Below are 17,381 nucleotides of genomic sequence, written 5' to 3'. Positions count from 1 at the left end.
GAGGAGGCCACGGGGGCGAGTAAGGAGGCGGACAAAGACATTGTTAAGGTGGGGTCCACGTCCTGCGCCAGAGCCGCCACCGCGGACAGACGCCCACCCAGACCCTCCCCTAGAGTTTTAGGGGGTGCGCCCGGAGTTCGCACCTTGAGGGGGGGGGTTATGTCACGTTCCTGACCTGTTTTCTCTTGTTTTGTATTTATTTAGTATGGTCAGGGCGTGAGTTGGGTGGGTTGTCTGTGTTGTTTTCTATGTTGGGGTTTTGTGCGTTCGGCCTGGTATGATTCTCAATCAGTAGAAGTTCTGCTGTTCAGAGTCAGACTCTTCTGCCCTGGCATGGACTGCTCATCAATTATTCAAATAAACCTACATTTTCGAAGAAGTACCGTATTATACATAATATACTGTATGTGTGGTACTGTATATCAAACTCCCCAGTCCACACATACAGTGCCTAGTGAAAGTACACACCCTTTGTACACATCCTTTTCTAATTCATTATATTGTGTGGTGTTTTGTGGTGTCCCTTGTCAGAAATACTCAAGTTGTAGGACCTGCCAGTGTTTTACTCTTGATTGGCAGACGGTAGGCAGACTTTTTTGGTTGGGGAAAGTCATGATAATTTGCTACTGGAAGTAACCCCTAAAGGTGCTCCTGAAATTAAATATAGCAAATAACTTTAGGCAGGTGCTCCCACCCCCTGCAGGCTACTGTGGCTGACTTGAATCTGGAATGCATTTGCTCACTGCCTGCCCTCCAAGGACACCTACAGCACCCGATGTCACAAACTTCTGTTAGTTTTAGTACTCTGAAGAACATTTGGTCTTGTTTTACATGGAGAGCCTGGTACCTAGGCTTAGGCTGTAATTGTATCGAAACTGCGCTACTGGAAACCTAGAGCATAGAAAAATATATATTCTCACATTTTTTTGAGAGAAAATTGCAGACTTATTTTTATTCTGTTTCAGATTTTAGACTTTGTTGAAGGGCTTTGAAAACGAACAAACTATTGTGGGGTGTGTAATATAGTTTCAACACAACAAGGGAAAGATTGGCTTGCACCTGGCCTTCAGAGTTAAAGCAAAAGTTGACCTTTTTTCATGTCTGACTTGTAAATGGAGGTATGCTTTCTGAGGGGAAGTAGATTTTGAAGGCAGAAGTGCCACTCAGTGTAACGTCTGCTTCCAACTCACACTCTCAAATACGTAGATCTCCTGAACGCAGCTCACTTTCCAGCCCACTTTCCAGCTCACGCTCTCAAACACATAGATCCCATGAACGCAGCTCACTCTCCAGATCCCAATCACCTGAATTCTGATCACCTGTTCACACACATGCATGACATTTGCACACACTATTTAGTTCAGTTCTTTGCACCCCATCATTGTGAGGTATTGTTTGTTTTGTTACATGTACTACTTGAAGCTCTGGTCATTTCCGTATTAGTATCATAGTTTTTGGCCATCCTCACTAACAATGCCTTTTTGCCTATTCCCTGCCTGTACTGTTACCGTTTTGCTATGTCAGCCTGTCTGACATAGCAAAACAGTCTAATATTGCTATTTACTTACTTTGTAGATCTTCATCAGAAGCAGCTTTTTGTAGGTAGTTAACTGTCCTCTCTCCAAGTTTAGCTGGAATTGAGACCGAAAGGATTTGACAGTGATTGGTTGACGAAATGACATTGGCCTACGTCTCGCCTTGCGCTGCGCTGAATATCAGACCTTAACAACGATTGGATAAGTGTTTAACATCTCCAGTACCACATCCTTGTGATATACTGTTTAATTAACTTGTCAAAAGCGCAACGTGACTGCAAACAGAGACAAGATGACGAGATGCTCATGTTTCCGCCCTAACAATGGGAGTTGTTATCCCAAAGGCGGGAAGGCAGTGGACCAGCTTAGGTCCAAAATAAGACAGTAAAAATGCATTGGGCTTATTTTGGACAGATTTTGAATTTGTTGATCAAATGCCGGACATGTGGTCACCCTAGGTGAGATGGTGCAGTGTGTGGAGGGAGAGATAGCCAAGGACAGTAAGCAGGAAACTAGACTGAACCCCATGGTGACTAATCTGGGATTTATTCTTCATGGCCAAGTGTTTGATTGAATTCTCTCTCGTATCGCTGTCTTCCATTAGAGGCAATATACAGCACTGAACATCATGGAGGTACAGACTGATAATTCAAGACATGATTGAGTTTTACGAATGCAGTAATAGAATGTGAGCTAGTAATCAGGTGTGTTACTGCTTTTTCTTTTTTGTTTTGGCTCCCCAGGAAGCGGCTGACACTCCTAATCATGGCTCTGATAGGAAATGACACCTCAGCTCGCCCCGATTATGTTCCCCATTACCTCCTGGCGGGCGACCCTTTTGCCTCCAAGCTGTCCAAGGAGGCCGACATCGTGGCTGCTTTCTACATCTGCATCATAGGTAAGTGTCAATAAAGTACAGGGATGTAGACTGCATAGGGAAGTAGACTCATCAATAGACTCACTGATATCCTCTGCTCAATCATCTCCCTTGAGACACAGCCTAACCGGTCTTCACCTCAAGGAGAGCCATTCTGATTCGATTATGTTTGCAATCAATTGTGATTCATCAAGGTTGTCCATTGTGTACCGATGTAGGATCTTAATTTGATCACCCTGTTGCAGGACACCTTTCCATTTCAAACTTGTAGTGTATTTGAGGTTTAAAAAGGCTTCGAAAGTTTTACATTTTCCACTTGATTTTCCCTTATGAAAAATGTATCAACCGCTACAAAAATGTCCATTCATTATAATCCACATAATAATTCAAATTTTCCTGCTAAGAGACTGGCTCAAATTAAGATCCTACATCCAGTGCTTGACTTGGGCAGGAGCTGAATACTGCTTATGCTCCTCTTCCTCCTATAGAATAGAATATTAGCTCAAAAGTATTCTGGAGCTCCTGCACCTAGATATAAACAGTACCGGCACCCAAAATGAGTACCGGCACCTATTTCAGCCCAAGTCAAGCACTGCCTATATCTGTAAGACATTGTACATTCAAAATGTATTTGAAAAGGGATAGAAGGTTATTTTCTTTTCGAATGTAGAAGATCCGATATTCAGTAGCTTTTCAGCTTTGCTTCAATTGATAGCAATAATCTGGTTGTAATGATTCCACATACTTTTCCATCACTCATTGCACCTTTTCAAAGACGATAGAAAGTTTAATTTATAAACGTACCCCTCTCCTCCTCTATCAATTTGTGTGTGGACCAAAGGGAGATGTTACGTGGACAACATGAAGAGAACGTAGGCAACAGCTACAGTAACAGAGAAAGTGGATAAAATAGACATACATCTACTGTATAACCTGCTATTATCAGCTATGTGGCACATTGACATGAAAGGACTTTAATAGAACAGTCAAGAGGTGGCTGTGTATCAGCAGTTAACATGCAGTTAGAAAGAGATGCCAGTCTCCTTATATACAGACAGACTCCCCACTGGAAACCACTGTGTGTTTCTCCTCTAAAGGGTACAGTAGTAATTACAGGTTATTTTGTTGGCTAAGTTGTCTAGGTTGGCTAGGTTGCCTTGGAAATGGAAACCCTCTTCGAAGCCAACTAAAACGATTAAAATGAAATTGACAGCAATGTATCACACAAATGGTGATGGTTAGTGGTTAGTCTATTAACAGGTTAAATGAATTCTAATGTGCCCCTGCCTTTCTATAAATGTTATCACATTAAGAAAGGTTTGAATGTTCATGCTAATTAACACAGTTACAGGACACAAACTGATCTATGACAGCCTCCAGACATGTTGACTATGGGCTACTGAGTTGTAAAGGCCACTATTTGGTCTGTCAGACTGCACGGGCATAGGGGACTGCTTTTACGGCTAGGGGTTCCGCTAGCGGAACGTTTCGACAACATCCGGTGAAATGGCAGAGCGTGAAATTCAAATATATATTTTTTGAAATATTTAACTTTCATACATTCACAAGTGCAATAAACCAAATTAAAACTTAACTTCTTGTTAATCTAGCCACCGTGTCATATTTCAAAAAGGCTTCACGGCGAAAGCAAACCATGCTATTATCTGAGGACAGCACCCCATCAAACAAACACATGACAATCATAATTCAACCCGCCAGACGCGACACAAAAGTCAGAAATAACGATATAATCCATGCCTTACCTTTGAAGATCTTCCTCTGTTGGCACTCCAATATGTCCCATAAACATCATAAATGGTCCTTTTGTTCGATTCATTCCGTCGTTATATCTACAAAATTTCCATTTATTTGACGCTTTGATAAAAAAAAAAAACGGTTCCAACTCGCGCAACATGACTACAAAATATCTAATAAATTACCTGTAATCTTGATCTAAACATTTCAAACAACTTTCCTAATACAACTTTAGGTATTTTTTAACGTAAATAATCAAATTTAAGACGGGATAAACTGCGTTCAATAGCGGATAAAAACAAAGTGGAGCGACCTTTCAGGTCACGCCCCAACCACAACAGTACACTAGACTAGACCCTCGTTCTGAACAGCCCTACTTCTTCATTTCTCAAAGGAAAAACATCAACCATTTTCTAAAGACTGTTGACATGCAGTGGAAGGGATAGGAACTGCAAGCAAGTGCCTTAAAAATCTAGATCCACATAGAAACCTCTTGGAAACACTGTCACCTAAATTTTTTTTATGCTGGATGGTTTGTCCTCGGGGTCTCGTCCTGCCAAATAAGTTCTGTTATACTCACAGACATAATTTTAACAGTTAGAAACTTTAGAGTGTTTTCTATCCAAATCTACCAATTATATGCATATCCTAGCTTCTGGGCCTGAGTAGCAGGCAGTTTACTTTGGGCACGCTTTTCATCCGGACGTGAAAATACCGCCCCCTAGCCCGAAGAGGCTGTTCAGAAGCCAGACTGCACGGGGCATAGGAGACTCCTGTTAGAGGCTGTTCAGAAGCCAGACTGCACGGGGCATAGGAGACTCCTGTTAGAGGCTGTTCAGAAGCTCTCTGTTGATAATGTTCTGGCATCCTGATTGGTCAACAGCTCTGATGAGCTTTCATTGTGGGATATCATGCTATATGACCACCAGGTTGTTTGATCCATCCGTCAATCAAGAATGTTCTTCTATCAACCAATGTTAATCAACATACATTATTGTGGTCATTCAAGTACATAACACTTAAATGAAACCTTAGGAATTTGAATGTTATGATATAAAATGTATTCGAAGGATGTGCTTAGATCGATTATCAACAGATTGATTTAGGAGAGGAAGGTACTGTAATATGGAGTGATGTTTGCTCAACATCAAAGCTGAATACATCCTACTTTGAAAATGCATTTTAATGTAGACATAGCTTTAGCTACTGGATGGAAAAATGTGAATTCAGGGATAAAGTTCCATCTTTTTACTGTTGGTGTTTTCTGCTGTATCCACCTCATTTCTGCATGCTTTTACAACACGGAAGCCAAATGAGGAAACTATGGAGACAACTTCCTCTGTGCTTGTGCATTATCATAACTCATATCTGCGCCACTAGAAATCCCTGCAATTGCATTATTCTGTTAGCTGATACATCCTGTCAAAATACCAGTAGTGGTGCGTGGGTAAAATCACTGGGGAAGCCATGCTAGAAAAAATATCCATATTACAACCTATGTGTTGTGATTTAAATATATACAGTGGGGAGAACAAGTATTTGATACAATGCCGATTTTGCAGGTTTTCCTACTTACAAAGCATGTAGAGGTCTGTAATTTTTATCATAGGTACACTTCAACTGTGAGAGATGGAATCTAAAACAAAAATCCAGAAAATCACATTGTATGATTTTTAAGTAATTAATTAGCATTTTATTGCATGACATAAGTATTTGATACATCAGAAAAGCAGAACTTAATATTTGGTACAGAAACCTTTGTTTTCAAATCACCTATGCTTAGTCTAATACTGTGACAACAAAAACATACAAAAACGATTTAGTCCAATTAACGTAAGCTAAATATGATGTGGCTGTCGATGGTTCTGATTTCTCTGTGTGTGTGTGTTAAATCAAATAAACTTTGTCACATGCGCCTAATACAACAAGTGTAGACATTACCGTGAAATGCTTACTTACAAGCCCTTAACCAACAGTGCAGTTCAAGAAGAGTTAAGAAAATATTTACCAAGTAGACTAAAGTAAAAAATAATAATAAAAAGTAACACAATAAGAATAACAATTATGAGACTATATACAGGGGACACCGGTACCGAGTCAGTGTGCGGGGGTACAGGTTAGTTGAGGTAATTTGTACATGTGAAGTGACAATGCATAGATAATAAACAGCGAGTAGCAGCAGTGTACAAAAGGGAGGAGGGGGGGTCAATGTAAATTGTCCGGAGGCGATTTTGTTAATTGTTCAGCAGTCTTATGGCTTTGAGGTAGAAGCTGTTGAGGAGCCTTTTGGTCCTAGACTTGGAGCTTCGGTACTGCTTGCCGTGCGGTAGCAGAAAAAACAGTCTATTACTTGGGTGACTGGAGTCTCTGACATTTTATGGGCTTTCCTCTGACATCACCTATTATATAGGTCCTGGATGGCAGGAAGCTTGGCCCCAGTGATGTACTGGGCCGTTCGCACTACCCTCTGTAGTGCCTTATGGTCGGAGGCCGAGCAGTTTCCATACGAGGCGGTGATGCAACCGGTCAGGATGCTCTTGATGCTGCAGCTGTAGAACCGTTTGAGGATCTGAGAACCCATGCCAATTCTTTCAGTCTCCTGAGGGGGAAAAGGTTTTGTCGTGCCCTCTTCACAACTGTCTTGGTATGTTTTGACCATGATAGTTGGTTGCTGATGTGGACACCAAGGAACTTGAAACTCTCGACCCGCTCCACTACAGCCCCGTCGATGTTAGTGGGGGCCTGTTCGGCCCGCCTTTTCCTGTAGTCCACGATCAGCTCCTTTGTCTTGCTCACATTGAGGAAGAGGAGGTACAGGAGGGAACAGGGAGTACAGGAGGGGACTAAGTACACACCCCTGTTAAGGATCAGCATGGCAGACATGTTGTGGCCCACTCTTACCACCTGGGGTCGACCCGTCAGGAAGTCCAGGATCCAATTGCAGAGGGAGGTGTTTAGTCCCAGAGTTCTTAACTTAGTGATGAGCTTCGTGGGCAATATGGTGTTGACCGCTGAGCTGTAGTCAATGAACAGCATTCTCACATTGGTGTTCCTTTTGTCCAGGTGAGAAAGGGCAGTGTGGAGTGCGATTGAGATTGCATCATCTGTGGATCTGTTGGGGCGGTATGCGATCGGAGTGGGTCTAGGGCGTCCGGGAGGATGCTGTTGATGTGAGCCATGACCGGGACGGTAATCATTTAGGCAGGTTACCTTAGCTTCCTTGGGCAAAAATGTCAGTGAAGACACTTGACAGTTGGTACTCGCATACTTTGAGTTCACGTCCTGGTAATCCGTCTGGGCCAGCGGCTTTGTGAATGTTGACCTGTTTAAAGGTTTTGTTCACATCGGCTACCGAGAATGTTATCACACAGTCATCCAGAACAGCTGGTGCTCTCGTGCATGCTTCAGTGTTGCTTGCCTCGAAGCGAGCATAAAAGGCATTTAGCTCGTCTGGTAGGCTCGCGTCACTGGGCAACTCGCATCTGGGTTTCCCTTTGTAGTCCGTAATAGTTTTCAAGCCCTGCCACATCTGACGAGCGTCAGAGCCGGTGTAGTAGGATTCAATCTTAATCCTGTATTGACGCTTTGCTTGTTTGATGGTTCGTCTGAGGGTATAGCGGGATTTCTTATAAGCGTCCAGATTAGTCTCCCGCTCCTTGAAAGCGGCAGCTCTAGCCTTTAGCTCGATGCGGATGTTGCCTGTAATCCATGGCTTCTGGTTGGGATATGTACATACAGTCACTGTGGGGATGACGTCGTCGATGCACTTATTGATGAAGCCGATGACTGACGTGGTGTACTCCTCAATGCCATTGGATGAATATTCCTTTCTGTGCTAGAAAAACAGTCCTGTAGTGTAGCATCCGCGTCATCTGACCACTTCCGTATTGAGCGAGTCACTGGTACTTCCTGCTTTAGTTTTTGCTTGTAAGCATGAATCAGGAGGATAGAATTATGGTCATATTTGCCAAATGGAGGGCGGGGGAGAGCTTTGTATGCATCTCTGTGTGTGGAGTAAAGGTGGTCCATGATTTTTTTCCTCTGGTTGCACACGTGACATGCTGGTAAAAATTGGGTAAAACTGATTTAAGTTTGTCTGCAATAAAGTCCCCGGCCACTAGGAGCGACGCTTCTGGGTGAGCATTTTCTTTTTTGCTTATGGCCTTATAGAGTTGATTCAGAGTGGTCTTGGTGCCAGCTTCATTCTGTGGTGGTAAATAGATGGCTATGAATAATATAGATGAGAACTCTCTTTGTAGCTTATCACAAGGTACTCTACCTCAGGCGAGCAATACTTCGAGACTTCTTTAATATTAGACATTGCGCACCAGCTATTATTGACAAATAGACACACACCCCTCGTCTTACCAGAGGTAGCATCTCTGTTCTGCCGGTGCATGGAAACCCCCCTAGCTATGTATTGTCCGTATCGTCGTTCAGGAACGTCTCATGAAATATAAGATATTACAGTTTTTAATGTCCCGTTGGTAGGATAATCTTAATCGTAGGTCATCAATTTTATTTTCAAATGATTGCCGTTAGCAAGAAGAACGGATGGTAGTGGAAGTTTACTCGCCTACGGATTCTCAGAAGGCTGCCCGATCTGCGGCCCCTTTTCCTGCATCTTTTCTTCACGCAAAAGGCGGGGATCTGGGCCTGTTCCAGTGAAAGCAGTTTATCCTTCTCGTCGGACTCGTTAAAGGAAAAAGTTTCTTCCAGTCCGCAGTGAGTAATCCCTGTTCTGATGTCCAGAAGTTATTTTCGGTCATAAGAGACGGTAGCAGAAACATTATGTACACAATAAGTAAAAAAATAAGTTACACAAACCGCAAAAAAAAAAAAAAAAATAGCACAATTGGTTGGGAGAATGTAAAACGTCAGCCATGTTCTTCGGCGCCATCTTATGTGTGTGTGTATGTGCGTGCACGTTCGTGCAAGTAGAAAAAACATGTTGACTCAACCTACTTGTAGAGAATTGCGAATGCCATCCTCCTCTGTTTCATGTTGACAAAACAGTCTATGACCCTGTCATACAGTACACACTATTTTTTGTTGTCCTAGGCTACCTGGCTAAATTGCATGCCTGCTAGCCTAACTTCCTTTCATGGGCAACGTTAGCTAGTTAACATTAGCCTTCTACATCTAGCTACAAATTGAACTTACATTCTCTCAGTCCAGGGGCACAATGTACTAATTTACGGTTGGAACAGAATCAACGTTATAATCATTGGCCAGTACGGAGAATTAAGTAAAGCCACAAGTCCAAATCCCTATCTCCATCCATGGCTAATTTACAAAAGGGCCAATTTTAGCTAGCTAGCACCCGGAATAAAAAACACAATGTGATGCAGCAATTCAAGTTGTTTCTGTCAATGACGTAATTCTCTTGATGCGATGTGAGATCAGTGAAGCCAAATCCAAACTGGCGTCCCTTGACACTTTTTTTAGTGTGCCAGGACCATTCATTGTTGTGCTCATTCAGTTTAGCTCAACACTAGACTATTATTTTATCAAGGGACCCCAAATGCTCGCTGGCTTCCTTGCATTCAATGCTACGGCCGGCAACAATGTCCTCCTCTTTATGACCAGACAGCATCAGATAGATGACCCGTTTCAAGAAACTAGGCATATGTCGCACATCACTACTTCACAGGAGAGGCATTTTAACGTTTTTTATTTAATTTATTTTTAATCAAAATTTCATGTGCCTTAATAACAAACGTGTAGCCATCTGTAAATACAAATAAATTGTTAAATTACGAGCCTAGTTTGTTTAGCCACGGAAAAGACAGGAACCTTCCTGCTATTCATGATTAGCTGAGATAATGGATGGGCTGGGTTTGGATTGGTCTGCCATGTAGCACGCTTCTGTCTATAACATAAAAGGGGGATACCTAGTCAGTTGTACAACTGCATGCCTTCAATTGAAATGTGTCTTCTGCATTTAACCCAACCCTTCTGAATCAGAGGTGCTCAGTATGTGTAGATAATCCTTGCTACCGCAGCTTTTTTCAAAGATCTAACGTTAGCCAAGGAGAACTGCAAAAGTGTTGCTACTGCTTTCTACATCATTGCTGCCCAGAATTTCAGGCGCTATTGACAAAGATCAGTGGGAAAAAGTTGTGATGGGCTACTTTCTGCGCACGGTCAGTGTGAACCGGAGTGACTGACACAACAACGGCCCAAATAAGCTGTAGCTAGTTACAAAACAAACGTAAAAGATACGTTGCCATGAAGAGTTCATCCATCTTTACGGATAAGAGTCTAGCTACATTTTCAGATATTATGTTTCTATATGTTTTCTCGGAAAGTTGTTTTCATTGCAAGTTAAGTGTACTGTTTGCAGTCTAGCGAACATTAGCTTGCTGGCTCGCTAGCTAATGTTACATGTATGATCTGTGTAGTAATATTATTAGTATCTCAGAAAGCCATTTGCATTGCGAGTTATAGCCTAATGTTAGCTAGCTCGTTAGCTTTAGCTACCTGCAAATTCATACTTTCATGCATTGTGGCTAGCTATGACAATCCATTTTTACTGTAGCTATGGCTGGGGATTATGGTTAATTGTTTAGCTAGATGTCTAAACAAAAGACTCCACAAGAGAATAATTACATGACCCATAAAATTGTGCCAGGTGTGTCTGGGGGTGATTACAGCCATCTATTGTATTTCATGAACATGTGTATGTCTAGACAATAGTGACCGATCCACTTAGCTAGATGTGGCTGGGGGGTGTTTATAGCATTTCTTTCACATGACCCATCATCTAATAATTATACAATATTTTTTATCTGGACACTTTCAAAGTCAGATTAGGTTATAGGCGAAGGACTAGATAACATATTTTTACCTGGTGTTTTTCCTTATAGTAGGCCACTACTTAAACCACTTTTAGTCTTGAATTCTTTGGTTGTTTACTATACTACTGTACCTTACTCACTCTGTTTAGCACATGGTCTCACATGTGAATCCTTAAAGAGATGGGTGGGGCTAAGGCTTAAAAAGGTTGTGAATGATGCTGACTAGGTGTAGACAAAGAGCTCTCCAGTAGATGTACCAAAACATTCCAGGAACTTTTAAAGCAGAATGACTTTCTCATTGTTCCTCAACTGCAGTGTCTGATGTACCATTTTGTAGCTCTGAGTCTCTACTTTTAGCTAACATAACAAACACTTTCAAAATTTGCTACACTACAGTTCAAAAGTTTGGGGTCACTTAGAAATGTCCTTGTTTTTTAAAGAAAATTATTTTTAAAATAACATAAAATTGATCAGAAATACAGTGTACAGTTGTGGCCAAAAGTTGAGTGACACAAATATTAATTTCCACAAAGTTTGCTGCTTCAGTGTCTTTAGATATTTGTCAGATGTTACTATGGAATACTGAAATATAATTACAAGCATTTCGTAAGTGTCAAAGGCTTTTATTGACAATTACATGAAGTTGATGCAAAGAGTCAATATTTGCAGTGTTGACCCTTCTTTTTCAAGACCTCTGCAATCCACCCTGGCATGCTGTCAAATAACGTCTGGGCCACATCCTGACTGATGGTAGCCCATTCTTGCATAATCAATGCTTGGAGTTTGTGGGGTTTTGTTTGTCCACCCACCTCTTGAGGATTGACCACAAGTTCTCAATGGGATTAAGGTCTGGGGAGTTTCCTGGCCACGGACCCAAAATATCGATGTTTTGTTCCCCGAGCCACTTAGTTATCACTTTTGCCTTATGGCAAGGTGCTCCATCATGCTGGAAAAGGCATTGTTTGTCACCAAACTGTTCCTGGATGGTTGGGAGAAGTTGATCTCGGAGGATGTGTTGGTGCCGATCTTTATTCATGGCTGTGTTCTTAGGCAAAATTGTGAGTGAGCCCACTCCCTTGGCTGAGAAGCAACCCCACACATGAATGGTCTCAGATGCTTTACTGTTGGCATGACACAGGACTGATGGTAGCGCTCACCTTGTCTTCTCCAGACAAACTTTTTTCCGGATGCCCCAAACAATTGGACTTTACCCCAGTCCTCAGCAGTCCAATCCCTGTACCTTTTGCAGAATATCAGTCTGTCCCTGATGCTTTTCCTGGAGAGAAGTGGCTTCTTTGCTGCCCTTCTTGACACCAGGCCATCCTCCAAAAGTCTTTGCCTCACTGTGCGTGCAGATGCACTCACACCTGCCTGCTGCCATTCCTGAGCAAGCTCTGTACTGGTGGTGCCCCGATCCCGCAGCTGAATCAACTTTAGGAGACGGTCCTGGCGCTTGTTGGACTTTCTTCAGCTCCCTGAAGCCTTCTTCACCACAGTTGAACCACTCTCCTTGAAATTCTTGATGATCCAATAAATGGTTGAGTTAGGCGCAATCTTACTGGCAGCAATATCCTTGCCTGTGAAGCCCTTTTTGTGCAAAGCAATGGTGACGGCACGTGTTTCCTTGCAGGTAACCATGGTTGACAGAGGAAGAACAATGATTCCATGCACAACCCTCCTTTTGAAGCTTTCAGTCTGTTATTCGAACTCAATCAGCATGACAGTGTGATCTCCAGCCTTGTCCTCGTTAACACTCACACCTGTAACGAGAGAATTGTTGCAGGGCTGAAATGCAGTGTTTTGGGGGGATTCAGTTAATTTGCATGGCAAAGAGGGACTTTGCATTTAATTGCAATTCATCTGATCACTCTTTATAATATTCTGGAGTATATGCAAATTGCCATCATACAAACTGAGGCAGCAGACTTTGTGAGAATTAATGTGTCATTCTCAACTTTTGGCCACGACTGTAGACATTGTTGTTGTAAATGACTATTGTAGCTGGAAACGGCAGATTTTTTATGGAATATCTACATAGGCCCATTATCAGTAACCATCACTCCTGTGTTCCAATGGCACGTTGTGTTAGCTAATCCAACTTTATCCTTTTAAAAGGCTAATTGATCATTAGGAAACCCTTTTGCAATTATGTTAGCACAGCTGAAAACTGTTGTCCTGATTAAAGCAATAAAACTGGCCTTTAGACTAGTTGAGTATCTGGAGCATCAGCATTTGTGGGTTCGATTAGAGTGGGAGGCCTCGGTGCACAAATGAGCAAGCGGACAAGTACATTAGTCCGTCTAGTTTGAGAAACAGACAAGTCCTCAACTGGCAGCTTCATTAAATAGTACCCGCAAAACACCAATCTCAGTCACCAGTGAAGAGGCGACTCCAGATGCTGGCCTTCTAGGCAGAGTTGCAAAGAAAAAGCCCCATCTCAGACTGGCCCATAAAAGAAAAGATTAAGATGGGAAAAAGAACACAGACACTGGACAGAGGAACTCTGCCTAGAAGGCCAGCATCCTGGAGTCACCTCTTCGCTGTTGTGAGGCATCTGTTTCTCAAACTAGACACTAATGTACTTGTCCTCTTGCTCAGTTGTGCACCAGGGCCTCCCACTCCGTTTTCAATTCTGGTTAGAGACAGTTTGCGCTGTTCTGTGAAGGGAGTAAGACACAGCGTTATATGAGATCTTCAGTTTCTCGCATGGAATAGCCTTCATTTCTCAGAACAATAGACTGACGAGTTTCAGAAGGCCTTAATTCTGGCCACTTGATCCTGTAATCAAACCCACAAATGCTGATGCTCCAGATACTAAACTAGTCTAACGACAGTGTTATTGCTTCCTTAAATCAGAACACTTTTCAGCTGTGCTAACATAATTGCAAAAGGGTTTTCTAATGATCAATTAGCCTTTTAAAATGATAAACTTGGATTAGCTAACACAACGTGCCATTGGAACACAGGTGTGATGGTTGCTGATAATGGGCCTCTGTACACCTACGTAGATAATCCATAAAAAAATGCCGTTTCCAGCTACAATAGTCATTTACAAAAACTCTTCACTGTATTTCTGATCATTTTGAAATTATTTTAATGATAAAATTTGAATTTCTTTAAAAAAAGCAAGGACATTTAAGTGACCCCTAACTTTTGAACGGTAGTGTAATGTACATTAGACCAAATCGAGGTGTACACATACAGAAACAGAGGGGTGCTGTTTCGCTCGCTTCAATGCTTTCTCCGGTGAGAGTCATCCTCTTGCAAATTGAAGGACAATTACGAAAACAGAGACGAAAGATACATTTCTGTATCCCCCATGGTAAATGTTTTGGGGAAGCCTAGTTTCCCTTGGCATCCATGAAGACATGCCACTGCAAAATACTGGTCTACTAGTGTGCCTTGACCTTGTAGGCTAAATTGCAGAGAAAAACCCCCCATAACTGATCCAAATGGTTTCCCAATCAGGTAGGCTAGATGCAGTCATTTCAAAATTAATATGTATTGTGAGCAGACCAAGTACTTGGAGGTTGCTCTAAAGTAGAAAGGTAGAATAAACGAGTCAGGAGCAAGTTCTTAATTGAACAAAGTTCTGAGGTATTTTTTACCCTTCTCAAACACAATCAAGGACAATATCCCAAGGAAAACAAATCTTCACAAGAACAAGGAACACAAGGTGAGTATCTTTAAACTATAACATAAATCACGGGTGTCACCACCTTCACGATCCGTCCGTGGAGAGCTCCCTTCGGGCGGTTGTCCGGATCCGTGGTGAACATTCCCTAGAGGTGGTGTCCTCTCCTTTGTAGAAGCAAACGCTCTTTTCTTTCTCCCTGTTACCTCCTCTCTCTTGTAGGGGAAGAGAATAGCTCATTAGTACCGTCAGCTGTGCTTAATTGCCTCTGATCACCCTGACTCACATGCCGGGCTGGGCTACTGTCTGTGGGAGAAGCCTGTCCTCTGTTGGTCCTTCCACAGTATTCAAAATGCCAGGCTTTTGAGCTATAGGCTATTTACTGCAGTTGACAGCCTAGACTACAGTTTAGTACTCTTGATAACAATATTAACATTACATTGTGCTGTTGTAGCTTAGGTAGGATACATTTATTGTCCCTAAAGACATAATCAATAGGGTAGCTTTTCAAGCTGCATGCTCGGGGACTCATCGCAGCTTTGGGAGTGCACATAATGTAGACTAGGCCTACCTATGATTTCCTTATCTGTTAACTTTTTTTTCTTAAGCTGTGTGAATTGACTGGATCTAGAGTGCAGTCTAGAGTAAAGCAAAGATCTGCCATTTCATCATCTGTTAACTTTGTTTTCTTGCACTTTGACAGGTAAATATTTAGTCTATAGCCCCAGTTGTGTAAAAAGTACTCAGTTGTTATACTTAAGTAAAAGTAAAGATACCTTAATAGAAAATGATTCAAGTAAAAGTGAAAGTCACCCAGTAAAATACTACTTGCGTAAAAGTCTAAAAGTATCTGGTTTTAAAGGTACTTAAGTACAGTGGAGGAAAAGGTACTCAATTGTCATACTTGAGTAAAAGTAAAAAGTCAAAGTAAATTCTACACATCAACGTCCTTATATTACGCAAACCAGACAGCAAGATGTTCTTTTTTTAACAGACAGCCAGGGGCACACTCACTTGTGTTTAGTGAGTCCGAGGATGACAACGCGTTATATTGATAGATGCGTGAATTGGACCATATTCGAAATGTAAAGAATACTTTTGGTTGTCAGTGAAAAGGTATGGGAGTAAAAAGTACATGTTTTCTTTAGGAATGTAGTGGACTAAAAGTAGAAGTTGTAAAAAATGTGAATAGTAAAGTAAAGTACAGATTTAAGTAGTACTTCAAAGTATTTTTCATGGCTACTTTACACCTCTGTATAGCCCTAATATTTAGCTTCTTACGTTGGCTAAACATCAGTAGCCTCTCTCTTCCAGCAGTTCCCGTGCACAATAGGCTGCGGAAGTCTCTCAGCATTAGGCCATTCCTCTTCTCTTGAAATCCCAGGTTAGGCTTTAGGCTGCCAAAGCTATAGGACATTTATTTTTATCATATTTCTATACTAGGCCTAATAGCCCTAGGGAAAGAAGCAGGCTTAAAACAGGCCTACAGCATAGGCCATATTATCTGTCTGGGAAAGCTGAGGAGAGAAATTGCATTGGTGTGATCACTTTTGGCTGATTATGATAACATTGTTGCACTGATGCATTGCAAATAGTTGAACAGAACAGACAAAGAGATGAGCACAGTGAAAAAGAAGACTCAAAGTAATTGACAACCATTTGAAAAATGGAAATCACTTGCAAACCACATGAACAACGAGGCTATGACATGCTGTAAAATATGTGCAGGCTAAACAGTGTTTGTTGTTGAATTGCAACATTTAAATATGAGTTAATATATTATTTTTCATTATGCCTACATGTACATTTAAGTATTATTTTAAGTTGTCACTGTGACAATGACACCCTGAAATCACTGAATGGTCTTGTGTTACCACCTTATTAATAGGCAGTGTGCAGTAGGATGCCTTGATCAGTTGATTGACAGGTGTAGGACAGTAGAATGATACACTTTCCTCTAGTGTGGATGCTCACCATCGTTTTATAGTTTTTTAATTATCGTTATAGTATAGTTATTGGCTTGGTGGATGGCCCTTAATGCTGACACAACCATAGAGAATGATAGATGACTCTAGTGGCCAATAGGTCATTTTAGCATGGGCAGCGCCATTGAGGGCTTCCACCATGTTTCCACCATTTTAAATTAGTCATAGTAGTCAACTGTGTAGAGATTCCTTAGGGTTGTAGCCTCAGTGGTGCTGTCCATGCTGTCACAGATGCTATAATAGCAAAGATCTAAAGATGAGTCCTATCTATCTCTATGTATCACAACAGAACTACTAGAAGGTAATGTTAGCTAACTTGAATGAAATAAATGTAAAATTACACTTATACACTTATACTTGTTTACTTGAATTTTATACTCTATAAATGGACTCCTTCAAATAATTTACTCCAGCAAGTTTTCCATCTGCGCGCTGAAGTATGGAAGTAAAGTAAAGTCAAATCCATTACTTGTGTTATTTGGCTGTGCCCGTAGCAACGTTCGAAAATTAGGTAGATTTGTATCCATGACTCAAATTGATTGAATAGATACAGGAATCGATAGATTCATTTATGAATAGATACAGTTATGCAATCTCTGTCTCTTTAATATGCTCACCTTCGTATTAAACATCACTTGCAGTCAGTAGGGAAACTCAGGGTTTTATTTTCCTGGATGTCAGATTTACTTATTTCTTTACTTCAGGATGCACACCTGTCACAAATCTTTTCTTGTCATTTTTTGTTTCTCTTGCCACAACAACAGCCTTGTGTGTGTTCACAGAAATGTTCATACC

General features: G+C 41.5%; 1 protein-coding gene across 1 annotated transcript in view; it reads left to right on the top strand.

Moving 5' to 3' along the window:
- Window positions 1-2,290: 2,290 nt before the first annotated feature.
- LOC120019345 (opsin-5-like) overlaps window positions 2,291-17,381 on the top strand; it is a 33,026-nt gene continuing 17,935 nt past the window's right edge. Inside the window, exon 1 of the mRNA XM_038962637.1 lies at window positions 2,291-2,433. Within this exon, the coding sequence (XP_038818565.1) occupies window positions 2,301-2,433 (133 nt within the window). The 5' untranslated portion in view covers window positions 2,291-2,300. The remainder of the gene's footprint in view (window positions 2,434-17,381) is intronic.

The sequence above is a fragment of the Salvelinus namaycush genome, chromosome 24 (assembly GCF_016432855.1).
Source record: "Salvelinus namaycush isolate Seneca chromosome 24, SaNama_1.0, whole genome shotgun sequence".
In the NCBI taxonomy this organism is placed as follows: Eukaryota; Metazoa; Chordata; class Actinopteri; order Salmoniformes; family Salmonidae; genus Salvelinus; species Salvelinus namaycush.
The sequence above is the reverse complement of the archived record's forward strand: the minus strand, read 5'-3'. Positions and strand labels throughout refer to the sequence as shown.